Source organism: Leuciscus leuciscus, assembly GCF_965113295.1.
Source record: "Leuciscus leuciscus genome assembly, chromosome: 16".
NCBI lineage: Eukaryota > Metazoa > Chordata > Actinopteri > Cypriniformes > Leuciscidae > Leuciscus > Leuciscus leuciscus.
Window position 1 is genome coordinate 36132856 of NC_138740.1, and position 20197 is coordinate 36153052.

The window sequence follows — 20197 nt, forward strand, 5'->3', positions numbered from 1 at the left end:
AGGAAAAAAACATTGTATACATTATTTATTTATTTTTCCTCCTGTTCATCATATAGGCATCTGGTTCGTCATCCAACAGTGGTATTTGCAGCAACTATGTGATCTATGAGGATATGCAGTCCTTGGTCAAAGTGCTTGATTCTGAGATGGGCCAGAGCATGCGTGTATATGGAAGCACTTTTCTGTGGTTCATTCCATTTGTCCGTTCCATAATGGAACTTCCAGAGCTCAATGCCTCCTTTATTAGTGAAGTCATTCACTATCTTTGTGATAAGATTCTAGCTAATCGACATGTACTGACCGGGCAGACAAGCATGTGCGATAAAGTTACAGAGTTCTTCACCCGTATCCTCATTCAAATTGTTGAGCTACACTCTACAGAAGGACGTATGGGAATACTTTCTCGCTGTGCCCCAAAGTGGGTGGAAGTGATTGTCATGTGCATCGTCCTATCGGATGAACCACATGGACCACCAGACAAGATGGGTGGGATTCACAGCGTTAGTTCAACCTCGTACAATCTGGGGATAGTAGGAAGACTGCCTACGTCTGGAGGTGGCGTTGGTGCCATAATTCTCGGCTGCATGACACTGATTCGACTGCTGCTGAAAGAAGGTATAAAGACGGGATCTGTTCCACGTGCAACCCATTTTTTGAATTTGCTTAACAAGCAGCTGCGTGGAGCTACAAACAAACGATGGAATCTAAAACATTCTGAATCTATAGAGCTTCAAAAGTGTTTAAAAACTGTTGTCCGGTCGATGCAAGAAAGAACTACTTCTGCATCCTCTGTTCCATCACCATCTACAACATCAGTGGAGGCAACTACAAACACTGTTATTTCCAGAAAATCAATGCCAACACTGCAACAACAACATGAGGACCAGGAGGCGGGTCCAAGCAGAGCCTGTGGCTCCTCTTTTATTAAAGAGGAGCCACATTTGAATTCTGGCGATTGCTTCTTGGATGAGGATTTCTGCAGCGGTCTTGAGAACATCATAAAGGCTAAAAAGGAACCTCCTGTCCCCGTGTTAATTTCAGAGCTGAGACCTGCTGTTGAGTTGGAACATATTAAAGTAGATCTGGATAAGCTGCAGGAAATTCGATCCAAATTAAATGACCAAAATTTGTCAAAGATCGAAGCCATTACCAAAAGAAAGCCTGGTGAATCCTTAAAACCTGTTCATTTGGCATCAGCTAAGGAGGAATGCGGTTTTCGAGCTACTGAGGAAGATGATGAGGATGATGATGAACCCCTCAATGTTAGGCTAGCCCAATTGATGAAATCTACTCGCCACAAGCTTGAGTCTAGTGACTCTGAAGTTGACACTAGGGATGTTGGGAAAACGCATACCATGTCCACTGGCAACTCAAAGGAAAACGTAGAGTCCAGTACCATTGTTATCTCTGATGATGAAGATTCTGATAATGATGAAAGGCTAAAAGACATCAGTTGGCCTGTTGAAAAGGAATGTGCCAAGAAAAATAAATCTACAGAACATCCTGATTTGCCTGAGAGTCCAGGGCGTGATTATGATGATCTCAGTGAATCACAAGTGTTTGAGTTTGAGACCCAGCAATATGTGGCATCTGCCTGGAATGCTTCGGATTTTGATGCACCAGTCTTGACAAAGAAATCAGACCAATCACTCAAACCACAGGTGGAAGAAGCTCCTCATGAAGCATCTCCCTCATTGAGTTCAGAGAATATAATGATTCCAGATGAGGCCTGTCAGCAAGCAGAAGATAAGATCAGACAACAGCAGCCGCAGCAGCAGCCACAAGAGCCAACGGATCCATGTGAATTGTCCAAAGCATCCAGTACTGCAGAAAGCTGGGATAAATTTGTCAAACCAAAACCTCTGCAGGTTAAAAGCACAAAAACCATTCCATCTGAGAAGAGAAACAAATCACAGCCTAAAAAGCCATTGATAATTGATGCCCTTGCTCAAAAAGTCAGACGCCACGACTTGAAACGCAGCTCCATATCTCATGACGTAGAAGAACCTTCCTCGTCAACTACTCCATCCTCATCTGGTATTCAATCTTCCTCTCCATCCTCCAGCTCAGTTTCCTCCTCTTATTTTTCTGCTTCCACCTCACGTGGCACCCCTGCCATTGTTCCTCCAAAGAAGGTGCGTAAAGCTGTTGAGCCAGAATCAACAGCGGAGCGTTTGGGATTAAAAAAGAAGGAAAGAAAAGCCTTTGATCTTTCTCAGCGTTCTCTAGATTGTGTGGCTAAACTGCGGTGCCATGGCCAGAAAGTGCAGGTAGAACCACAACAGAAGATAAGGCGAGTGTGTCGAACCATTAAGACCTCTCCGCAGAAACGTATGGTAAAAAGCAACAAGAAACTTCTGGGATCTCAAGATATTCAGTTTTTCAAGCAAAGTCGTGAGAAGCATCAGAGGCCAGCAACAGGAGCCGTCACAACATTTGCTCAAAAACCAGCAAAGACAAATCAGCCAGGTGAAGTACCCTTATCAAAACCTACAGTTGCAAGCAATGGGAATGGTGATTTATTTCCCTGCTTTCAACCCGATCCTGATCAGCAGCAGGATAATGAAAAGGCTACATCAGAATCCAGTGATTGTAGACGTGATGGGGTTGGAAGTAATAGGACAATAATAGAGTCCAAGTACTTTCAAGCCAGTGAGCCTGCTAATGTCAACAGGGAAGAAGAAAAAGCCACCCAGGCATTCAAAGAGGACGCTGATGAAGAATGGATGTTTCTCACTCAGATGGAACCCACTGACATGGAACTGTCCTCTCAAATGGAGGAGTTTGAGGATGAAAATGAAGGACTCTTTCTTACCCAGAGAGATCCTGTTGACATGGACCTTGATACAGATAGTGAGTCAGATTTCCCAGGGCAACCAGTGTCGACGCATAAACCTATTCAGACTCCTCATGCCCCTCTTCCGAGTACCATGTGCAATGGTGAAAAAGTTGCTGATCATTTGTTCTTGAAGCCTGGCTTGCCACCAATGAAAAAGGCAAAACCTTCTACCACAAAAATATACAACCCCAGCTCCCGCAGTGCCTCGCTAGTCCTTGAAATGGAAAAAGGAGCTAAGCCTCCTCCTGCTGCTAATGTTGCTAAAGCGAAGATTCCTCGACTCCCCCCAGCTATGCCTCCCCCCAAAACATTACAGCCTATGACGCCTCCACAATTCACAAAGCCATTTCATTCACAACAACCTCCTCTGCCTCCGAGCCATGCTCCCAGGTTGGTCACTAGTACTAAAATAAGCTCTACTTCAGAGCCACCATCTTACAAGGTATACCAAAGGCCTGAGACTCCAGTTAACAAACCAGCACCCTTGATGGATCAAAGCCCAAAGTTTGACCTTTCAATCTTGATCCAAGCAATTCTTAAATGGGAATATAGAATGCTTGAAAATTACAAAACATTTGGGAGTCCAAATGATCTATGCCAACTGCCGCTGAAGGAGGTGCCAGTTAATTTCCCTAGCTACCTGGAGTACTTCAACAGCTTGTACCCCCTGCTGCTAATTAATGCATTTGAAGAGGTGGGTCTACATCTTATTTTTGTAATGCCTAGATCTTTAAATGTAATAGAGACAGCATTTTAAACTGCTAATTTGTTCTTGTCGTGCTATATAGTCCAAATCTTATGCTTGGAATAGAATGCTATGTATCAGTGTTGATGTTAATCCATTCCATTTTCAATAGATGGCTAGTGAATGGCTCAAAGAGGGCAGGGTCAAGCTTAACCTAAGGGTCATGGGCATAGAATACAGTAATCGCACGGCTAGTGCCAGTTTCACAGGTACGTCCAGCTATGTTGGGCAGATCTTCTTATGATGTTTAGTTAAAGTGTATTCTAATAGAAGTACAATTAATTAGTTAGCAAAGAGTATACTTTCAAGGATCAAGCTTTCATTAAATTTGTACATATGTTTGTAGTGAGCATTTCTCAGGAAAGTGACATGAAGCAACTGTACCCAAAAGAAGAGGACCTTGTGCTGCTTTGGCTGCCGGACAACACTGGGGCGTATGCTCACGATGAACCAAATTTCCATGAACCACACCCTCATTTCGGTTGTGTGTCCCGGTCCATTGTTTCCAGAGGTTCAGGTGTGGGACTTGTACACAATCCTTAATGATATAGCACATTTATGTGCACTGTCTCATTACTCTGTCTTTCCTCAGGTTCCATGTCAACCCTAAACCTGACTATTCAGACCTTTGGTAATGTGTCTTCGGTGAATGCCCAACCTGTGCGCTGTGAAGTTATTGGATCTTTGATCAGCATATTCCGGGAGTTTCGTGCACTATGTTTGCTGCGAAATGGACCAATGTTGCGTCCTGTTCTTGTTCCACATGTGTCTTATTTCACACACACTCTGCATAGCCCACCGGACCTGGACGCATCAGTGAGTTTGGTTTTATCTGAAGCAGTGGTGGTTCCCAGGACAGCATTGCACATTTTGTATGTCTCCTTTATTTAATACACCTGATTCAAATCATCACTTCTTTAGTAGAGATCTCCATGAACTGGGTGTGTCAGATAAAGGGGGCAAATAGTTGTATGCATTTTCTTCCAAATTTTCATACTACTTTGCTATGTATTGTGCCAAAAGTCAACCCTAGACAACTATTCTTGAGCTTTAGTACCTTTAGAGTGATCCATGTGCAAGTCCAATAGGTGACATCTAATAGGTTGATTATGTTCTAACATTCCTTTTATAATGTGCTCCGTCTTTCCTCTATCTTTCTCTTTGTATTCCAGGAGTACAACAGGGACCAAGCAAGAGCAATATCCTGTGGTCTTGCCATGATAAAGAGAACGCAGAAGACCCCAAAATTTCTCCTTATTCATGGTCCTCCAGGAACTGGAAAGAGTAAAACCATTGGTGGCTTGTTGTACAAACTACTGTCTTCGGTATTTATCTTTTATCCCTGTGCATGCTCACAAGGACACCTTAATCATACTGCAACTTTCAAGGTTCATATTTGCTGAGTGTGTTTTGTGTGTGTGTGGTTATCTGGTTAGGGTAATAACAGTGTTGCTTCTGTGGGGAACCTTCACTCCAAGACTCGACGGACACGTGTTCTTCTCTGTGCACCCTCTAACGCTGCCATCGATAGTCTGATGAAGAAAGTCATTGTGATCTTTAAAGAAAAATGCAGAAACATCAACGCTCCTCAAGGTTTCCAAGCTTGCACATGCATTGACAGCTGAAAAAAAGCATGCATGCCATATACTGTCACATTAAAACGTATGACACAACACTTTTGTGTACAGGTAACTGTGGTGACATAAACCTTGTAAGACTGGGAAATGAAAGAACCATCTCGAAATCACTAAAACCTTTCAGCCTCGACCACCAGACTAAAGCTAGAGCACGTGAGAGACAAATCTATGCATTAACCACACCTGAATATGCATAAACTCTTGAATTATAATTTTATAAGCTGTGTGTGTGTGTAGAGCGAGCCCTGCAAACTGCAGAAGCTGACGTACAAAGGCAGAAGGAGCAACTGGACCAGAATATTGACAATCTCTCCCAGCGATGTGCAAAGACACCAAAGGATTCTACTGATGTAATGCATCCTCCACGGAATTATTATTATGCAGATTTCTAAAAGACAAAGAATATAGACTATGTTCTGAATGAAATGATAGCATACTGATTCATACTTTTATTTTAATGCTGTCTTAACTTCTGTAACCTCATGTGTTGGATGACAGTTCAAGAAGTTGATGGAGAGGAAGAGGCAGTTTCTGAAAGAGAGAGAAGGACTGAGTCGGCAGATTAAAGAGGTAAATAGTCACGCTATTTTAACATTCCTGTTTCATAATACTTATTCTCAATATTGCTACAAGCAAACATATCTCTTGTATTTTTCTTTAGAGTCGCAGTAGGAGACAAGAGAGTCAAGCATTTGTGCTGCAGAATGCTAATGTGATCTGCTGCACGCTCAGCACCAGTGGAAGTATCGTCCTCGAGAATGCATTCCGTCGACTGGGACATGAACCATTTAACTGTGTCATCATCGATGAGGTGCTTAAAATCTCTTATAGTTTGTAATTCCATTAAATGTTTTTGTTTTTTCTGTTGTTCGGTTTTATTTGGTTCAAATACTAAAGTAATAAGATTCTAAATACTCTTACCATCTATTGACATCTCCAATAAAGTGAATCTCTTACCGCTAGTACAACAAAACAATCAAGACTATATTGTTATTAATATCATACGTTTTATTTGGCTTTTGTCGTGGTGCATATTTATCATTGTTAATTTACTGAATATAAGGTTTATATCATTATAAACATACTAATACTCCTAACCAATACATTTCATAGCCACTTTGTTTGTATTTGCACATTTGTAGGCTAGTCAGGCTAAAGAAACTGAGACGCTGATTCCCATGCTTTACCGATGTCCTGCCATAATCCTCGTTGGTGATCCCAACCAGCTTCCACCAACCGTTGTCTCCCAGGTAAACCCACCATATTAGCTGCATAGCTTTTGTATTACAGCATACAAATTTAAACCCATACTTTTTTTCTTTTTTTTGCTTCGCTTTGTTCTAAATTATGGCATTTAATATAAATGGCAGTAAATAAATCTGCAGAAAAACGTTATTATTTTGGCTTTGCATTTTGTGAAAGATATGAAAACTTGTTTGTTTGTGTGTCTGTTTGAACAGAAAGCAAAGGAGTTTGGCTATGATCAGTCTCTTATGGCAAGGTTATGCAAAAATCTTCATCCATCAAACCCACAACTCTCTCCCATCGTCCTCCTCAGCGTGCAGTACCGCATGCACCCTGACATCTGTGAATTCCCCTCCAAGTACATCTACAACAGTGCTCTTATGAATGACTGGTATGCACACATGACTTTTTTTCTTTTCTCTTTTTATTTTTTTGGGGGAAAATTTACACTTGAGGCATTTGTAGGGAGGGAGAGAGAGATAAGAATGCTCTGAAATCAGACTCCTCACCATGTTTATGATGTGTAGGAAGGGGCAGTGCAGGCAGCATTATCAGGAGGAGCAGTGGATTATGACCGAGTCTGAGTTTAAACTCCTAAGGTCATTGAGAGGACCGTGTTCGTGGTGAGTGCTCAACACAATGAGCTGCTAACTGCAAACTAAACCGGGATCCTGCAGACCTCAAGAAACGTGATCCAGCGACATGGATGTTTCCATCCTATTTGCGTGTGACTCCCACTTTGCTATGAGGGCCTATTCAAACTGAGAATACAATGAAGAAAGCAACATAAGTCACAGATAAAAGGTGTATTCACCAAGAGCGACGTGAAAAGGCACTCCAGTTATTCTCATGCTTTATCAAAGGTGAAGTGTGCTGCACAAAATGTAGAAACCAATCCGGTCGACTTGCTCTCTTTTGTGGACACGCAGGGTGTCTCTCACTTATTTGCCACAGATTAAATTTCGATTGAGCTGTGATATTGTGATGCAACCAATATTGCGAAGTAGTTGGCATAGGATTATTCAGTATAACTATGTCAATAATAGAGGTGTACTTTTTCATTTTTCAAACATTTCAATTTTTTTCATTTTTAAAATCTTGTTTGAAAAATAAAAACAATTTTTGCTAACAATATTAACTATTTACAATTACAAAGAGTAAATAATTAGTTGTGCCAAAAACCTCTTAATTCCATTACTATTAAATAAATCCCAAGCTGCAATTTAATTAATTTTCTTTCAGAACTTTTTCATTCAGTTCATCTGCATTGCGAGATGTGGCAAAAAGTAACATTTGCACAAGTAAAAGGTCAAGTAGAAATTTGGGCTTCTGATTTATGTACTTTTGTCCCACAGCGAGACCGCCCAGAAACGCTGTTCCTTCAGCTGGCCCTTCAAGCCCTACAAAGTGTTCGACGTGACGGATGGGAGAGAGATGAAGGAGAGAGAGTAAGAAATGGAGGATTGTGGGTGGGACTTTACTGCCTCTTGTGTCTCTGTCTGGACACTTAACTTACTGTGTTTGTTTCTCCATTGGTCAGTTCATTTTTCAACCCCAAAGAGGTCAGTTTGGTCTTGCTGCTGTTGAAGCTGCTGGGCGAGAAGCAGTCAGTGCGAGTGGGTGTCATAACGCCCTACAACGCCCAGAAACAACGGATACTGAACGCCGTTAGGAGTTCAGGCATCAACAAGCAACTTCAGTGAGTGCAAATTTTCTTAAGAAAAAAAGTTGGTTTTCATAGTCTTTCATCAAAGTGTAATAACTTTTTTTTTATTTTTTTTATTATTATTTGTTGTGGCACGCTGTAGTAAAATGAGTCTTTAATTTTTGTACAATGAAATGTTTAACACTAGAACTACCAAGGCAGTCATTTTGACTGTTTTAAAATTTTGTTGAAATAAAACCCATGTAAATATAGGACCCTGACTTTTCCTAAATGTGTCTATTTTATTCTATCATTGTTTATTAAAATACAAGACACAAGTTGAGGATTTCTACCTTGAATGGCCACAACAGTCATACTGACGTCAGTATGCATACAATTTTCATTGTAATTTTACAGTATGATATTTTTGCTCACTAAAACAAATATTGGTTACTAAATCAGTTCGTTTTCTCAGTTTATAAAATTTTCATATTCTTTTCCCGTGACGGTCAGAATGACTGTCTTGGCCAGTTTGGGGCATATGCGTTTCATATGTGCCCATAAAGGTTTTACCTATGCATTGAAATGCATATTGGCAATTGTTTTTGTATTCTAATATCAAACGATTAATACATTTGTTTTCATTTTACAAAGAAAATAATAGAAAATTGATCACTTTCGACTTTGTATCTGTACAGTAGCTGTTCTGTGGTTGTCGATTAACTAAAACATCAGAACACTACATTTTAACTAATACATGTGAAAATGTATTTTACCTATCCTAACATTACAGATCCATTTATTAGATTTGATATAGCTTATTGAAATTATATGTAGATAATGTATGAGCGTTCAGAATGACTACTATGACCATTATAGTAGTTACAGAATTACTGTTAAATATACTCTTGAAAATATATACTTAAATTTTACTGTAGTTGTATTATAACATGCGTAACTGTCTTTTAGGGTGGAAGTCGATACTGTCGATGGCTTTCAGGGCAGGGAAATGGACTGCGTCATTGTGTCTTGTGTGAGAGCCAGCAGTGAAATGGGTTCCATCGGGTAAGTGTGTGTAATATCATTGTGACCTACAGAAATATTCATGTTGCAATGTTTGAACCGGAAACATTTCTTTCTTAAGGTTTGTTGGAAATCGGCAGAGGATGAACGTAACCATCACCAGAGCCAGATTCAGTCTCTTCATACTGGGACATCTACGCACACTCAGGGTAACGTACAGATTTATACACTGGCTTGTCTCGACCCACCCGAAGAGGTGCTGTTGTGTGCTTTTTAATGATGTTTTAATGAAATCAATGCATTTCTGCAGGAACAAAGGGATTGGGGAGAGTTGATTGAGGACGCTGGGAGACGGGAAACTATAATCAAAACCATGCAAAGAGATTTTGAAAGTGATGTCAAGAAGATTCTTAAACGTGATCCGCCGACTCGCAGTCTCTCTCATCCCCCTGTTGGGCGATCAAGCACTGTTACCTCACCTGTTTTGCAGTCTCCTATAGAAATGGATCCTGCGCCACACTCCAGCCGTGACATGAGCAGCGTTCAGGCACAGCTGCCTATGCCACGTCTAATACCTTTGGAGTGCCCTAAAGACCCACGGGTAAATGACAGGCCCAAAGACCCACGGTTTCCAGAGCGGCAGCCAATCAGAGAACAGGGACAGGGCAGGCGGGGCTTACCAGCGCCACGCCTCCCAACTCACAGAGCTAATTCATATGACGCTGACTCTCAAAGTAACCGCCAATCTTCCAGACACTCTTCAAAACACCGCGGTTCCCCACCGCCAAGACGACACAGGAGATAAATTCATTATCCCTGTTTTTATTTTTCATTAAAGCTTAACCGCAATCCATTGAGAGAGATGTTTTTCCTCATGTCCTCTTCTCCATATTGTGAAAGCTCACAAAGGGTCTGTGTTAACTCTTTCTCAGGCATAGGCGATTAGCTTGATGAATTAGTTTGATGGCAGTGCTTGCCTAATCTTGGACTCCTTCCAAATCATCCTTTGCTGCTAAACACACATTGAATATATCTATTTTATTCATGAAAAGGGATGTTTTGTTCCCTACAACAGATTTTGGTTTTCGGGGCCTTGTGCTTGTCTTCCAAAAAAAAAAAAAAAAAAATGATTATGCAATAATTGCACTTTCTTAAGATGTTGGACTTGCTCAAAAATAGCCAGTTTTGGTGTATCATTCTGTATAGTTTGTCACTTATTTGAATGTAGCTTTGATTTAAGGTTTGTTGCAGGGATGCAAGCGTGTTGTGCATGAATGCAGTGTCATTTGTGTTTCACTGGTTGTTTTATACTGACTTTTAACATACTGCATGTGGTGAGTAGGTCTTTTCAGTTAAAGCCTGGATTATATTTGGTTGAGCCAACTCTTAGAATAGATTGTACAGGTAATTTTGATAACCGTAATTATTTAGGAGTTAAAGAAGGCCAAGAACAGAACCAGGGGATAGTCTTCCTTTACATTTTAATTTCAAGTGTAAAATGTCATGTTTAAGTTGTAAATTAGTTAAGTTTGAAACTGTACAGTTGAAGTATGCTAGCCATATACCTGGAGACTGAGAGATCGACCCGCTACTGTGGTGTTTTTCTTGAGTTTTATCTTTTGTGTGACCAGTTTTACAAAAGTGTACGAAGAGGTCTTTGTTTTGTACGAATGCACTTTTTGTAGACGGGAAATTAAAAAGTTCCTTTTTTTGTTTTTACTTTTGGATATTTTTTTATTTTATTATTACTTGGTATAAATGACTATCACTGCACCAATTGATTACTGAAGCACTGCAACTATTCTTGATAAACTGCTTGTTAGTGATGTGAGTGATCCACTAAAGCATATCATGGTATGTCATATAATATCTTTAAACATATTGAAATGGATGAATAGAATACTATGGTAAATGAAAAGAATGTTGATCAATCATGCATGTATCGACCCCACTCTCCCTCCCCTCAGGTCTTTTTAATATTTATCTTGTTTGTCTGTGTGTGCTTTATTGAAGTAATAAGCCATTCGCGGCTATGGCTTTATTTTACAGTGGTTAAATGACTAGGGCATGGTTTCCAGTGGCTTATTCCATAAGACAACATGCTTATGACAACATGCACAGATTCTACATGCAATAGTAATATTTCTAATATCAAACAACAGTAAGTCTGCCACATGATATATACGTGCAATCCACTTTATTTATAGTAAAACTAGTGAAAAACATTGTACAGATACTCACCGTTTGGCGAAATCCAAAACTTTTCACTTGCGAATCGTCTAAATCGAGTCTGGGTATTCATGGGCTGTCGATTTACAAAGTTAAATTGTCACACAAGACACAAGCTTTATTTACTTAATGTAATTTGGAGCAATTCTTTGTACTATTAACTTTCCCGCCGTCGAAAGTCTATGGTTGAGAACAGCCAAGCGCGCGCGACACGGAAGACTGACAGGATTTGGCGCGAGTTTCTGAGGTGAGGCACTTTTACTTCATTACAAATTAAATTATTTGTATTCTGTTACTATAACGTTAAGACTAATTATGTTTTTTTTATGTTTGTTATCGATTCTATTAGACATCCCAACTCTTCCGCATATTGATACTCCTATAAGATGTCGTTTGTTTTTACAGACAGCTTATATTTTACATTTTCATAATTAATATTTCTCAACTGTGTAGATTTGAACCCTGTGGAACAACAAAGGCAACCTCAGTCAGGAGATAATCCCTTTTTAAATTGAAGGTAACACCGCGGTAAAACGTGCAGTGTCTCTTTCACCACTAGGGGGCGTAACGCTTCTAGGTTTACATCGCTTTGTCATGCCCCAGTTTTAAGCCCAAACAACTCTTTATATTACGCTTTTTAAAGGCCTGTGTAGGCCCACATAATCTGTGCTCACAAACCTCATGTAGAAAGCTTTACAGGTTTCTGCAGCACAGTTTACATCCCAAATGTCAAACCTTCATTGAACAAATAGGTCAGTTGTATTCAGTCTTGTCTTGTGGAATTTTGTTGCATTAGAGTTTTTTAGAAGGTATTATGGTGGAACTTATTGGTCAGAGAGAACCAGAATCATAGTGTTCCACTTGTGTGTTTAAAAAGAGGTGGAGGTTTATGATGTGATTCTGATTCTGAAAGCTTTTCAGAATTGTTTGCAGGATATGACCGACTATGTTTCTACCTGAAGCTGGTCAGAAGGAAGCTTTGGACTCATAAGGAACCATTTTGGTATTGATATTCTGAGGAAGCAGGTAATCAATGCTCGCTGACTAAGGTAAAAGCTTGAACCTCTCAGGTCAGGTGTAAGACACTTTGCTACTGTGACGTGACGCAGCATTTTTCCTCTCGTCAAGAGAGATGCCGGGTCAGCAAGGCCTCTGGAATCTTGCTTTTGTTGTAATTTTACATTATTGGTGCAGCATCCCGTTTGTTGTCTCACTGGCTCGGGTGTCATTTTCAGATATTTCATAAAGCCAGATGACCGCACAGACCAAAGTAAATATAAAATTCTCTCTGGGTTCCTCTACGACTGTTATATAAGACCCAATAGAAGATTTTATTGGGTCACTGTTATCATGTTTTAATATACTGGATGAAATAATAAAACTCACAATTTTTAAAGATGAAAATCATATTACTACATTTGTCGGTTTAAATGCATGTTAAAAATGTTGTCATGTCCAAGATGCTGCACTAAATTTGTAAAATGATAAACTGACAATTAATTAAGAACAAAATTTTAATAATTTATAAGTTTTTACTGTTTCCTCAATATCACTTTCCATAATACTCCGTTAGTTTTTTGTAAAATAATTTTAACTAGCAAAAGCCATTTCCTTAATGACATTATCCTACAGGAAGTGACATCATTTTGGAGAGAAAATGATCTTGTGTGTTTGTGTGTATGTGTGTATTATTACAAAATGCAAAGAAATGACCGACACAGAAACAATTCAAACGTGGCCAAGTAACAGTCACATTTACTGTAATGTTTACAGTGTCATAAAATTTCATTCAGTTCTTTTAGTTTTGTAAATCTGTTAACCGTAAAGTTTACAGTGTAATAAACCCCATCCTGTACATCTCCGTAGAGTTTGCCATTTAATAAATTCTGCTTGGTACATCTAGTGCGTAAATTCATCCTCTGTAATACCTGACTGTAAAGTGTACAGTGTAAACTCTACGTTATAGATTCTTGTACTATGATAGCTTTGTGTGCTGTAAAGTTTACAGTGTATAATAAAACCTTTTTGCCTCTTGAGTAGATCCAAACCAAAAATATTCTCTACCAAAAATAGTCAAATAATGTGGGTTTATAATAATTCCATTTGATTAGATATCTTCTCTTACAAGTTGGATAGCGTGTTTGTGTCCTGAATACTTCGTAAATATCAATGATCTCTAACTGTGGCGACAAACATTCCTATAACAACCAGCGGTACAGTGCCTAAAATCTTAATAGTCAAATATCACAATAATATTCATACTCTTTGCTTTTTAGCGAATGACAGTGAGCGCTCGTTACATACATCTGAATGTTACAAACTGCAGCGAGGGAGGGTAAAAAAAACGTGAAGCCGGACCTTTCCTGTCTTTCTGTGAAGACAACCTGCAGTCTCGGGTCACTGTGAGGACACGCCCCCTACATTGAGCCAATCAGAGTGAAGGAAGTGGGGTAAGTATTGAATTTCGCAGCTATTGCACAAGAAACTTGTTGATTTTGTGTGTGTGTGTGTGTTTTTGGTATTACTCGTCCTCAGCGTATACGTGAGGCGCACATTTTGAGTTCCACTGATTTCCAGCTCTAACAGAGTCTCTTTGTTTGTCGTTCTGCCCCTGTAGAGGGCGATGGGAGAAGCAGGAGTCTCTCAGGAGTCTCTCCGGAGTCTCTCAGGAGGCGGTGGAGCTCAGCAGGGTGGCGAGGAGCGGGCAGAGCAGAAGTGCCAGGCTCAGAGAGAGAGAGCTGGCACGGTTGCACTTTTTGCCTCCTTCGCAGCGCGACTGTTGGCACAAAACACCCTTAAAGTCGGGCGGACAGCTGCAGCGCTGATTCTGAACACACGTCCCCCCGTTCTGGCACAAGAGTAACTCCTCGTCACACACGTTCGCTGTGGAGAACATAGAGGAAAAGTTCATGTACAACATTCCCAATCTTTGCTTTTTCTGTTTCTTTTTATGCAAATACACACTGTAAAATCAGTAAAATCTAAAATAACTGTTTCTATGTGAATATATATTAAACTGTAATTTATTCCTGTGATCAAAGCTGAATTTTCAGCATCATTACTCCAGTTTTCAGTGTCACATGATCCTTCAGAAATCATTCTAATATGATGATTTGATGATCAAGGAACATTTCAAACAATGTTGAAAACTGTTTTTGCTACTTAATATTTTTGTGGGATCTGTGATGCACTAAGTTAATAATTTTATTAAGATGCATTCAATTGATTAAAAGTGGCAGTAAAGACATTGCAAAAGATTTCTTTCAAATAAATGCTGGTCTTTTTAACTTTCTATTCATCAAAAGAATCCTGAATAAAAATAAAACTCATGGTTTCCACAAAAATATGAAGCAGCACGACTGTTTTCAACATTGATAATAACCAGAAATGTTTCTTGAGTATCAAATCATCATATTAGAATGATTTCTAAAGGATCATGTGACACTGAAGACTGGAGTAATGATGCTGAAAATACAGCTTTGATCACAGGAATAAATTACATTTTAATATATTCAAATAGAAAACAGTTATTTTAAATTGTAATATGTCACAATATTACTGTTTTTACTGAATTTTTGATCAAATAAATGCAGCCGTGGTGAGCAAAAGAGACTTCTTTCAAAAACATAAAAAAATCTTAATTAGTCCTTTTTATTGGTAGTGTAGTCTCTCTCTCTCTCTCTCTCTCTCTATCACACACACACACACATGATAATTTTCTTGGTGGCTTGTTTCTGTGTCATATTTAACATGGGAGTCCGGTGTCATTAAAAGGCCACAACGTGTCGCAGGAGTCTGGGTACTAATGAGACCAGGTGCTACACACCTGACCCCAAACTGTCTCAGCAGTGAACAATGAGTGTGTGTGAGAGAGAGAAAGTACAGAAAATGATAAAGAGGAGCATGACTATTGCTATGTTCTGAATAACATACTGCCATATAATTTTTCAGATTTTTCTCATTTGCCTGGAATACCTGGGATGACCTACTCCTACAATAGGACCCGAGCGCACAGTGCTGAGCACCGTTTCCCAGAATGCAACACCATTAATTCTTCACACTGGAAATTAAAGGTTAAGTTGAGGGTAAGTAATATCAGTTGTAGTTTTAATCTCTTGACTCATTTTACACATAATTAAATTAAAAATGCTAAATAATGAAGAGGATATGGAAGTAAACATGCATGTGATCAGATCATGTGACAACAATGTGGCACAGAACACAACACTTGGGTTCTTCTGGAGGTAAAAATCCCATTCATTTTCTCCAGAGGAGAATTGATTCTGAAAATAAATAATAACTCATAAACCTGTAAAGACAGACGAACTGTGAGCAACGAAGTTGTTAATTGATTGTACAGTACAGGCCAAAAGTTTTAATGTTTTTGAAAGAAGTTTCTTCTGCTCATCAAGCCTGCATTTATTTGATCAAAAATACAGATTTTTTTTTTTAATATTGTGATATATTATTACAATTTAAAATAATTGTTTTTCAATTTATTATACTTTAAATTATCATTTATTTCTGTGATGCAAAGCTGAATTTTCAGGATCATTACTCCAGTCTATCACATGATCCTTTAGAAATCATTCTATGATGATGATTCATTATCAAAGTTGGAAACAGTTCTGTTGCTTAATATTTTTTCATAACCTGTGATACTTTTTTAGGATACTTTGATGAATAAGAATAAAAAAATAAAAAAAAATAAAAAAAGCAAATGTTTTAAAAATAGAAATATTTTGTAACAACAATATACACGACTGGTCAGTCATTTGGGGTCAGTAAATTTTTTTTCTTTCTTTTTTTGAAATAAATCAATACTTTCATTCAGCAAGGATGTGTTAAATTGATAAAAAGTGATAGTAAAGAAGATTTATATTATTAGAAAATATTTAAAATATATATTTTTATTTTGAATAAATGCAGTTCTTTTTAACCTTTTATTCATCAAATATATTAGGCAGCAGAACTGTGTCCAACACTCATAATAAATCATCATATTAGAATGATTTCTAAAGGATCATGTGATAGACTGGATGCCACATGTGACACTGAAGACTGGAGTAATGATCCTGAAAATTCAGCTTTGCATCACAGAAATAAATGATCATTTAAAGTATAATAAATTGAAAAACAATGATTTTAAATTGTAATAATATATCACAATATTAAATTTTTTCCTGCATTTTTGATCAAATAAATGCAGGCTTGATGAGCAGAAGAAACTTCTTTCAAAAACATTAAAAATAGTAATGTTTCCAAACTTTTGGCCTGTACTGTATATGCTTTTGTTGAAGCCATCAGCCTGTATTATATATTTAAAAAAAATCATATTTAACAGTGGAATTCCAGGTGAAAAACTACAACATAAATCTCCATCAATCAGAGAATCGAAACAAATTGCACAAAATGATGTGTACATGATACGTATCAGTTTTATATTTATCGATAATTTTTAATGTGTGTAATTCACAATGCTTCATGGAATTGTAGTTTTTTCACTCTTTAAATCCATTAAGTCTTGAACTTTTGTCTTTTTGCCTGATTTTCTAACATATTTTTTTGCTTCAAATCAAAGTGTGTAATGATGTGATTCACCTCATAGCTGGTTGGTTTGGTTGATGGCTTATAACTCCCTAATGAAGAATTTTGGAAAAAAAAATCCTATGGGAAAATTACTTCCGGAAGCAAGGCCGCTTAAAAAGTGGGCGGCCACTAATGCACTCTATTATTCCTGTTTAATATTAATGCACTCTATTACTACTTGAAGTCATTACATGAATGCGTTCGTTTTCAAATACTATTTTTTGAAGAAATAGTAGGCAGTGTGTAGTGTATACGGCACAGAATTAAAGTTTGCCATTCTGAACATATCCTATAAAAAAAGACTGTAAGTGAAGGGTTAAATGGGCTTCTTTTTTTTTTGCATTGCTGAAATAGTCACACTAAATAAAACTTGGTGTAGAAACAGTTTTCACTCAGAAATTGCTAGTAAATCTTAATATTAATTACACAGAAAATGGCAAGAAACGCATTGAATTTTTAAGTAGAAAGCCTGAAACATTATTTTCTTGTAAAACATAACCTAACAGTCTTTGTTTTGTTTACAAATAAGTTTTTACAGCGCATGATATTTTATAAATGTAATACAAAAAGCTCTAAAAGACTTGTCCTAACCACGTGAAAACTTTTATTAACCAATAATATTTTAATATATTATTAACCCAACAGCTTACCCAGTGCATTTACTAGAACCAGTAAATACTGGCTGCATGCAGATCCACTTAACCCTAAAACAAAATAAATCTATTTGAAGAAACTGACTAATCCAGCTCCGGAAGTGTGTCCCTAATGGATTCTCCCCTGTTCTGTCTCCTCACAGAGCTAGCGGTTCTGGCCGTGGACCAGTTTCATCTTAAAGATGGATCACAGGGAAAACGCTGTGCGCAGGGGTTCTAAAATCACCATGGGAATCCAGGTACAAATGTGATCATTACCCCACAAACCAGTTTCCAATAAACAAGGGCTTCTTAGAATGTGCAGATAGCGGGAATACAAGCCAAACCCATTATACACCAGTATAATCTATTGTGATAATAGGTCAGCCTCCTGTTAAATCAGACCAATCCCGCCCTCTTCATTATGAGACCACACCCCTTTTTTGTGCAACACAACTTGACACCAATTCCAATGTTTGGATCATAAGCCTTACAATTTATTTTTGTCACTACACTCTTAAAGCGTAACTCTCGCCAAAATGCAACCTAGGGTCTTTTTGTGAATCTACCCGAGGAGAACTTTCGTTTAAAGGCATAATTAGGATGGAAACGCCACTTTTAAGTTTGACCGTATTTTCGTTTTCGGTCAAAATGCAGGGGCACGACTATGATAGCATCAAAAATCACTATTTTTAAAACACTAAGAAGGCTCGACACAACATTCACCAGGGGCTCTACACATGAACTCCAGCATTGAGAACAGTGTGTGTGTACACAGAGTTTACTGAAGAGATTTTGAACAGCTCACTATAGCTGTGTCTGCCGGCATTTTGACAGTCAAAAATAGTCGATCTCCGAATGTGATTTAACTGAATTTTAGTATTGCTTCTTATATGAGGATCCTTTTTTCAAATACAAGGTCAATATTGATTTTCACTAACGACAAAACAACAAATTATCCGTGAATTTATATGGAACTGAGCTTTAGGAGCTTTCCATCTTTACTCTCATCCCTGTTACGATGCATTCGGAGATCGACTATTTTTGACTGTCAAAATGCCGGCGGACACACAGCTACAGTGAGTTGTTCAAAATCTTTCTCTTTAGTAAACTCTGTGTACACACACACTGTTCTCAATGCTGGAGTTCATGTGTAGAGCCCCTGGTGATACTTCCAGCAAAGTTTCATGTTGTGTCGAGCCTTCTTAGTGTTTTAAAAATAGCGATTTTGATGCTATCATAGTCGTGCCCCAAACACTCCCATTCAAAAGGCAATTTGACCGAAAACTAAAATACGGTCAAACTTAAAAGTAGCGTTTCCATCCTAATGATGCTTTTAAACGAAAGTTTGCCTCGGGTAGATTCACAAAAAGACCCTAGGTTGCATTTTGACGAGAGTTACCCTTTAAAAATAAACATTTTACATTTATTCATTTAGCAGACGCTTTTATCCAAAGCGAAATGAGAACAGTAGAAGCAGTGAAACTAACAGTAGGACAACAATATGCAAGGGCTATGACCCTTCCCAGTTTAATCTAACGCAGTACATGTACTTTTTTTTTTACAACCTTAAACCTTAAATAAAGGTTCCAAAAGTTTGGTAACACTTTTATTTCGATGAATCAATCAGATCTACTAACTAACTTTGCAACTACATGTCAACTAGCAGTCAGAGTATTAGAGTGTTTAATATCTGCTAACACTTTATTTTGTAACTTTGCAACTACATGTCAACTGATTCTACTAACCCGACCCTAACCTAACAGTCTACTAATACTCTAATGAGAGATAGTAGAGGTTAGTAGAGTGTGAAAGTGGTCTATCGAAATAAAGTAACCAGAGGTTTTTGCAGCAATGCCATAAAATAAAAAAATTTTGTTCCCCAAAGAACCTTCAAGTCAAGTCACCTTCATTTATATAGCGCTTTTAACAATATAGATTGTTTCAAAGCAACTTTACAGTGATAATAGGAAATTACAGTAACAGAGATTGTTTAGGCTTTACAGCAGCTCTAGAATAAAGTTATTGTCCAGCTTAAGTTAGTTTTGATTGATTCACTTCCGCCGCAACGATCATTAGTTATTAACTTAGGGGCCGCTAACACGACACCGTTCTAACAGAAAACCCTTAACGCAATCCAGACTCTCATTTGCACAAAACAGTGTTTGGTGGCTCGAGAACGCAAACCATGAAATAGATTCCAAGGCACAAGCCTTTTTTATCAGTGTGAAAAACATTTTAATAATCTAAAGAACCTTTTTTTCCACTATAAAGAACCTTCTGTGCAATGGAAAGATTCCACACTCTAAAATATAAAGGTTCTTTATTGGCATCTGTCGTTCCACAAAGAATTTTTAACATCCATAGAATCTTTTTATTACACACAAAAAGGTTCATTGTAGTGGGAAAAAAAAGGTTAGTTGGGGAGCAAAATGGTTCTTCTATGGCATTGCTGAGAAATCCCTCTTTTGGAACCTTTATTTTTAAGAGTGATGGATGTTAGAGGTATTTTTAAGAGAGATGGATGCCATTAAAGAAGCTTTATTAAAAGTGCAGCCCAGTGGTAAAATGTGCAACAATAATCACTTCCGTTTGTGAGAGTTCTGTGATACC

General features: G+C 38.1%; 2 protein-coding genes across 6 annotated transcripts in view; one reads left to right on the forward strand and one right to left on the reverse strand.

Annotated features, from left to right (window-relative positions):
• The window catches only part of setx (senataxin), a 32178-nt gene extending 21325 nt beyond the window's left edge, over positions 1 to 10853 (forward strand). For all 4 annotated transcript variants that reach the window (XM_082141548.1, XM_082141547.1, XM_082141546.1 and 1 more), the window contains 17 exons: positions 57 to 3533; positions 3697 to 3793; positions 3931 to 4101; positions 4177 to 4400; positions 4757 to 4909; positions 5021 to 5177; positions 5273 to 5374; positions 5459 to 5571; positions 5720 to 5791; positions 5883 to 6032; positions 6364 to 6471; positions 6682 to 6857; positions 7822 to 7914; positions 8007 to 8165; positions 9081 to 9176; positions 9256 to 9343; positions 9445 to 10853. In XM_082141548.1, coding sequence (XP_081997674.1) covers positions 57 to 3533; positions 3697 to 3793; positions 3931 to 4101; positions 4177 to 4400; positions 4757 to 4909; positions 5021 to 5177; positions 5273 to 5374; positions 5459 to 5571; positions 5720 to 5791; positions 5883 to 6032; positions 6364 to 6471; positions 6682 to 6857; positions 7822 to 7914; positions 8007 to 8165; positions 9081 to 9176; positions 9256 to 9343; positions 9445 to 9939 — 5931 coding nt within the window. In that variant the 3' untranslated portion in view covers positions 9940 to 10853. The remainder of the gene's footprint in view (positions 1 to 56; positions 3534 to 3696; positions 3794 to 3930; positions 4102 to 4176; positions 4401 to 4756; positions 4910 to 5020; positions 5178 to 5272; positions 5375 to 5458; positions 5572 to 5719; positions 5792 to 5882; positions 6033 to 6363; positions 6472 to 6681; positions 6858 to 7821; positions 7915 to 8006; positions 8166 to 9080; positions 9177 to 9255; positions 9344 to 9444) is intronic.
• The window catches only part of ntng2b (netrin g2b), a 78858-nt gene continuing 68905 nt past the window's right edge, over positions 10245 to 20197 (reverse strand). For both annotated transcript variants that reach the window (XM_082141662.1, XM_082141663.1), the window contains exon 8: positions 10245 to 14246. In XM_082141662.1, coding sequence (XP_081997788.1) covers positions 14029 to 14246 — 218 coding nt within the window. In that variant the 3' untranslated portion in view covers positions 10245 to 14028. The remainder of the gene's footprint in view (positions 14247 to 20197) is intronic.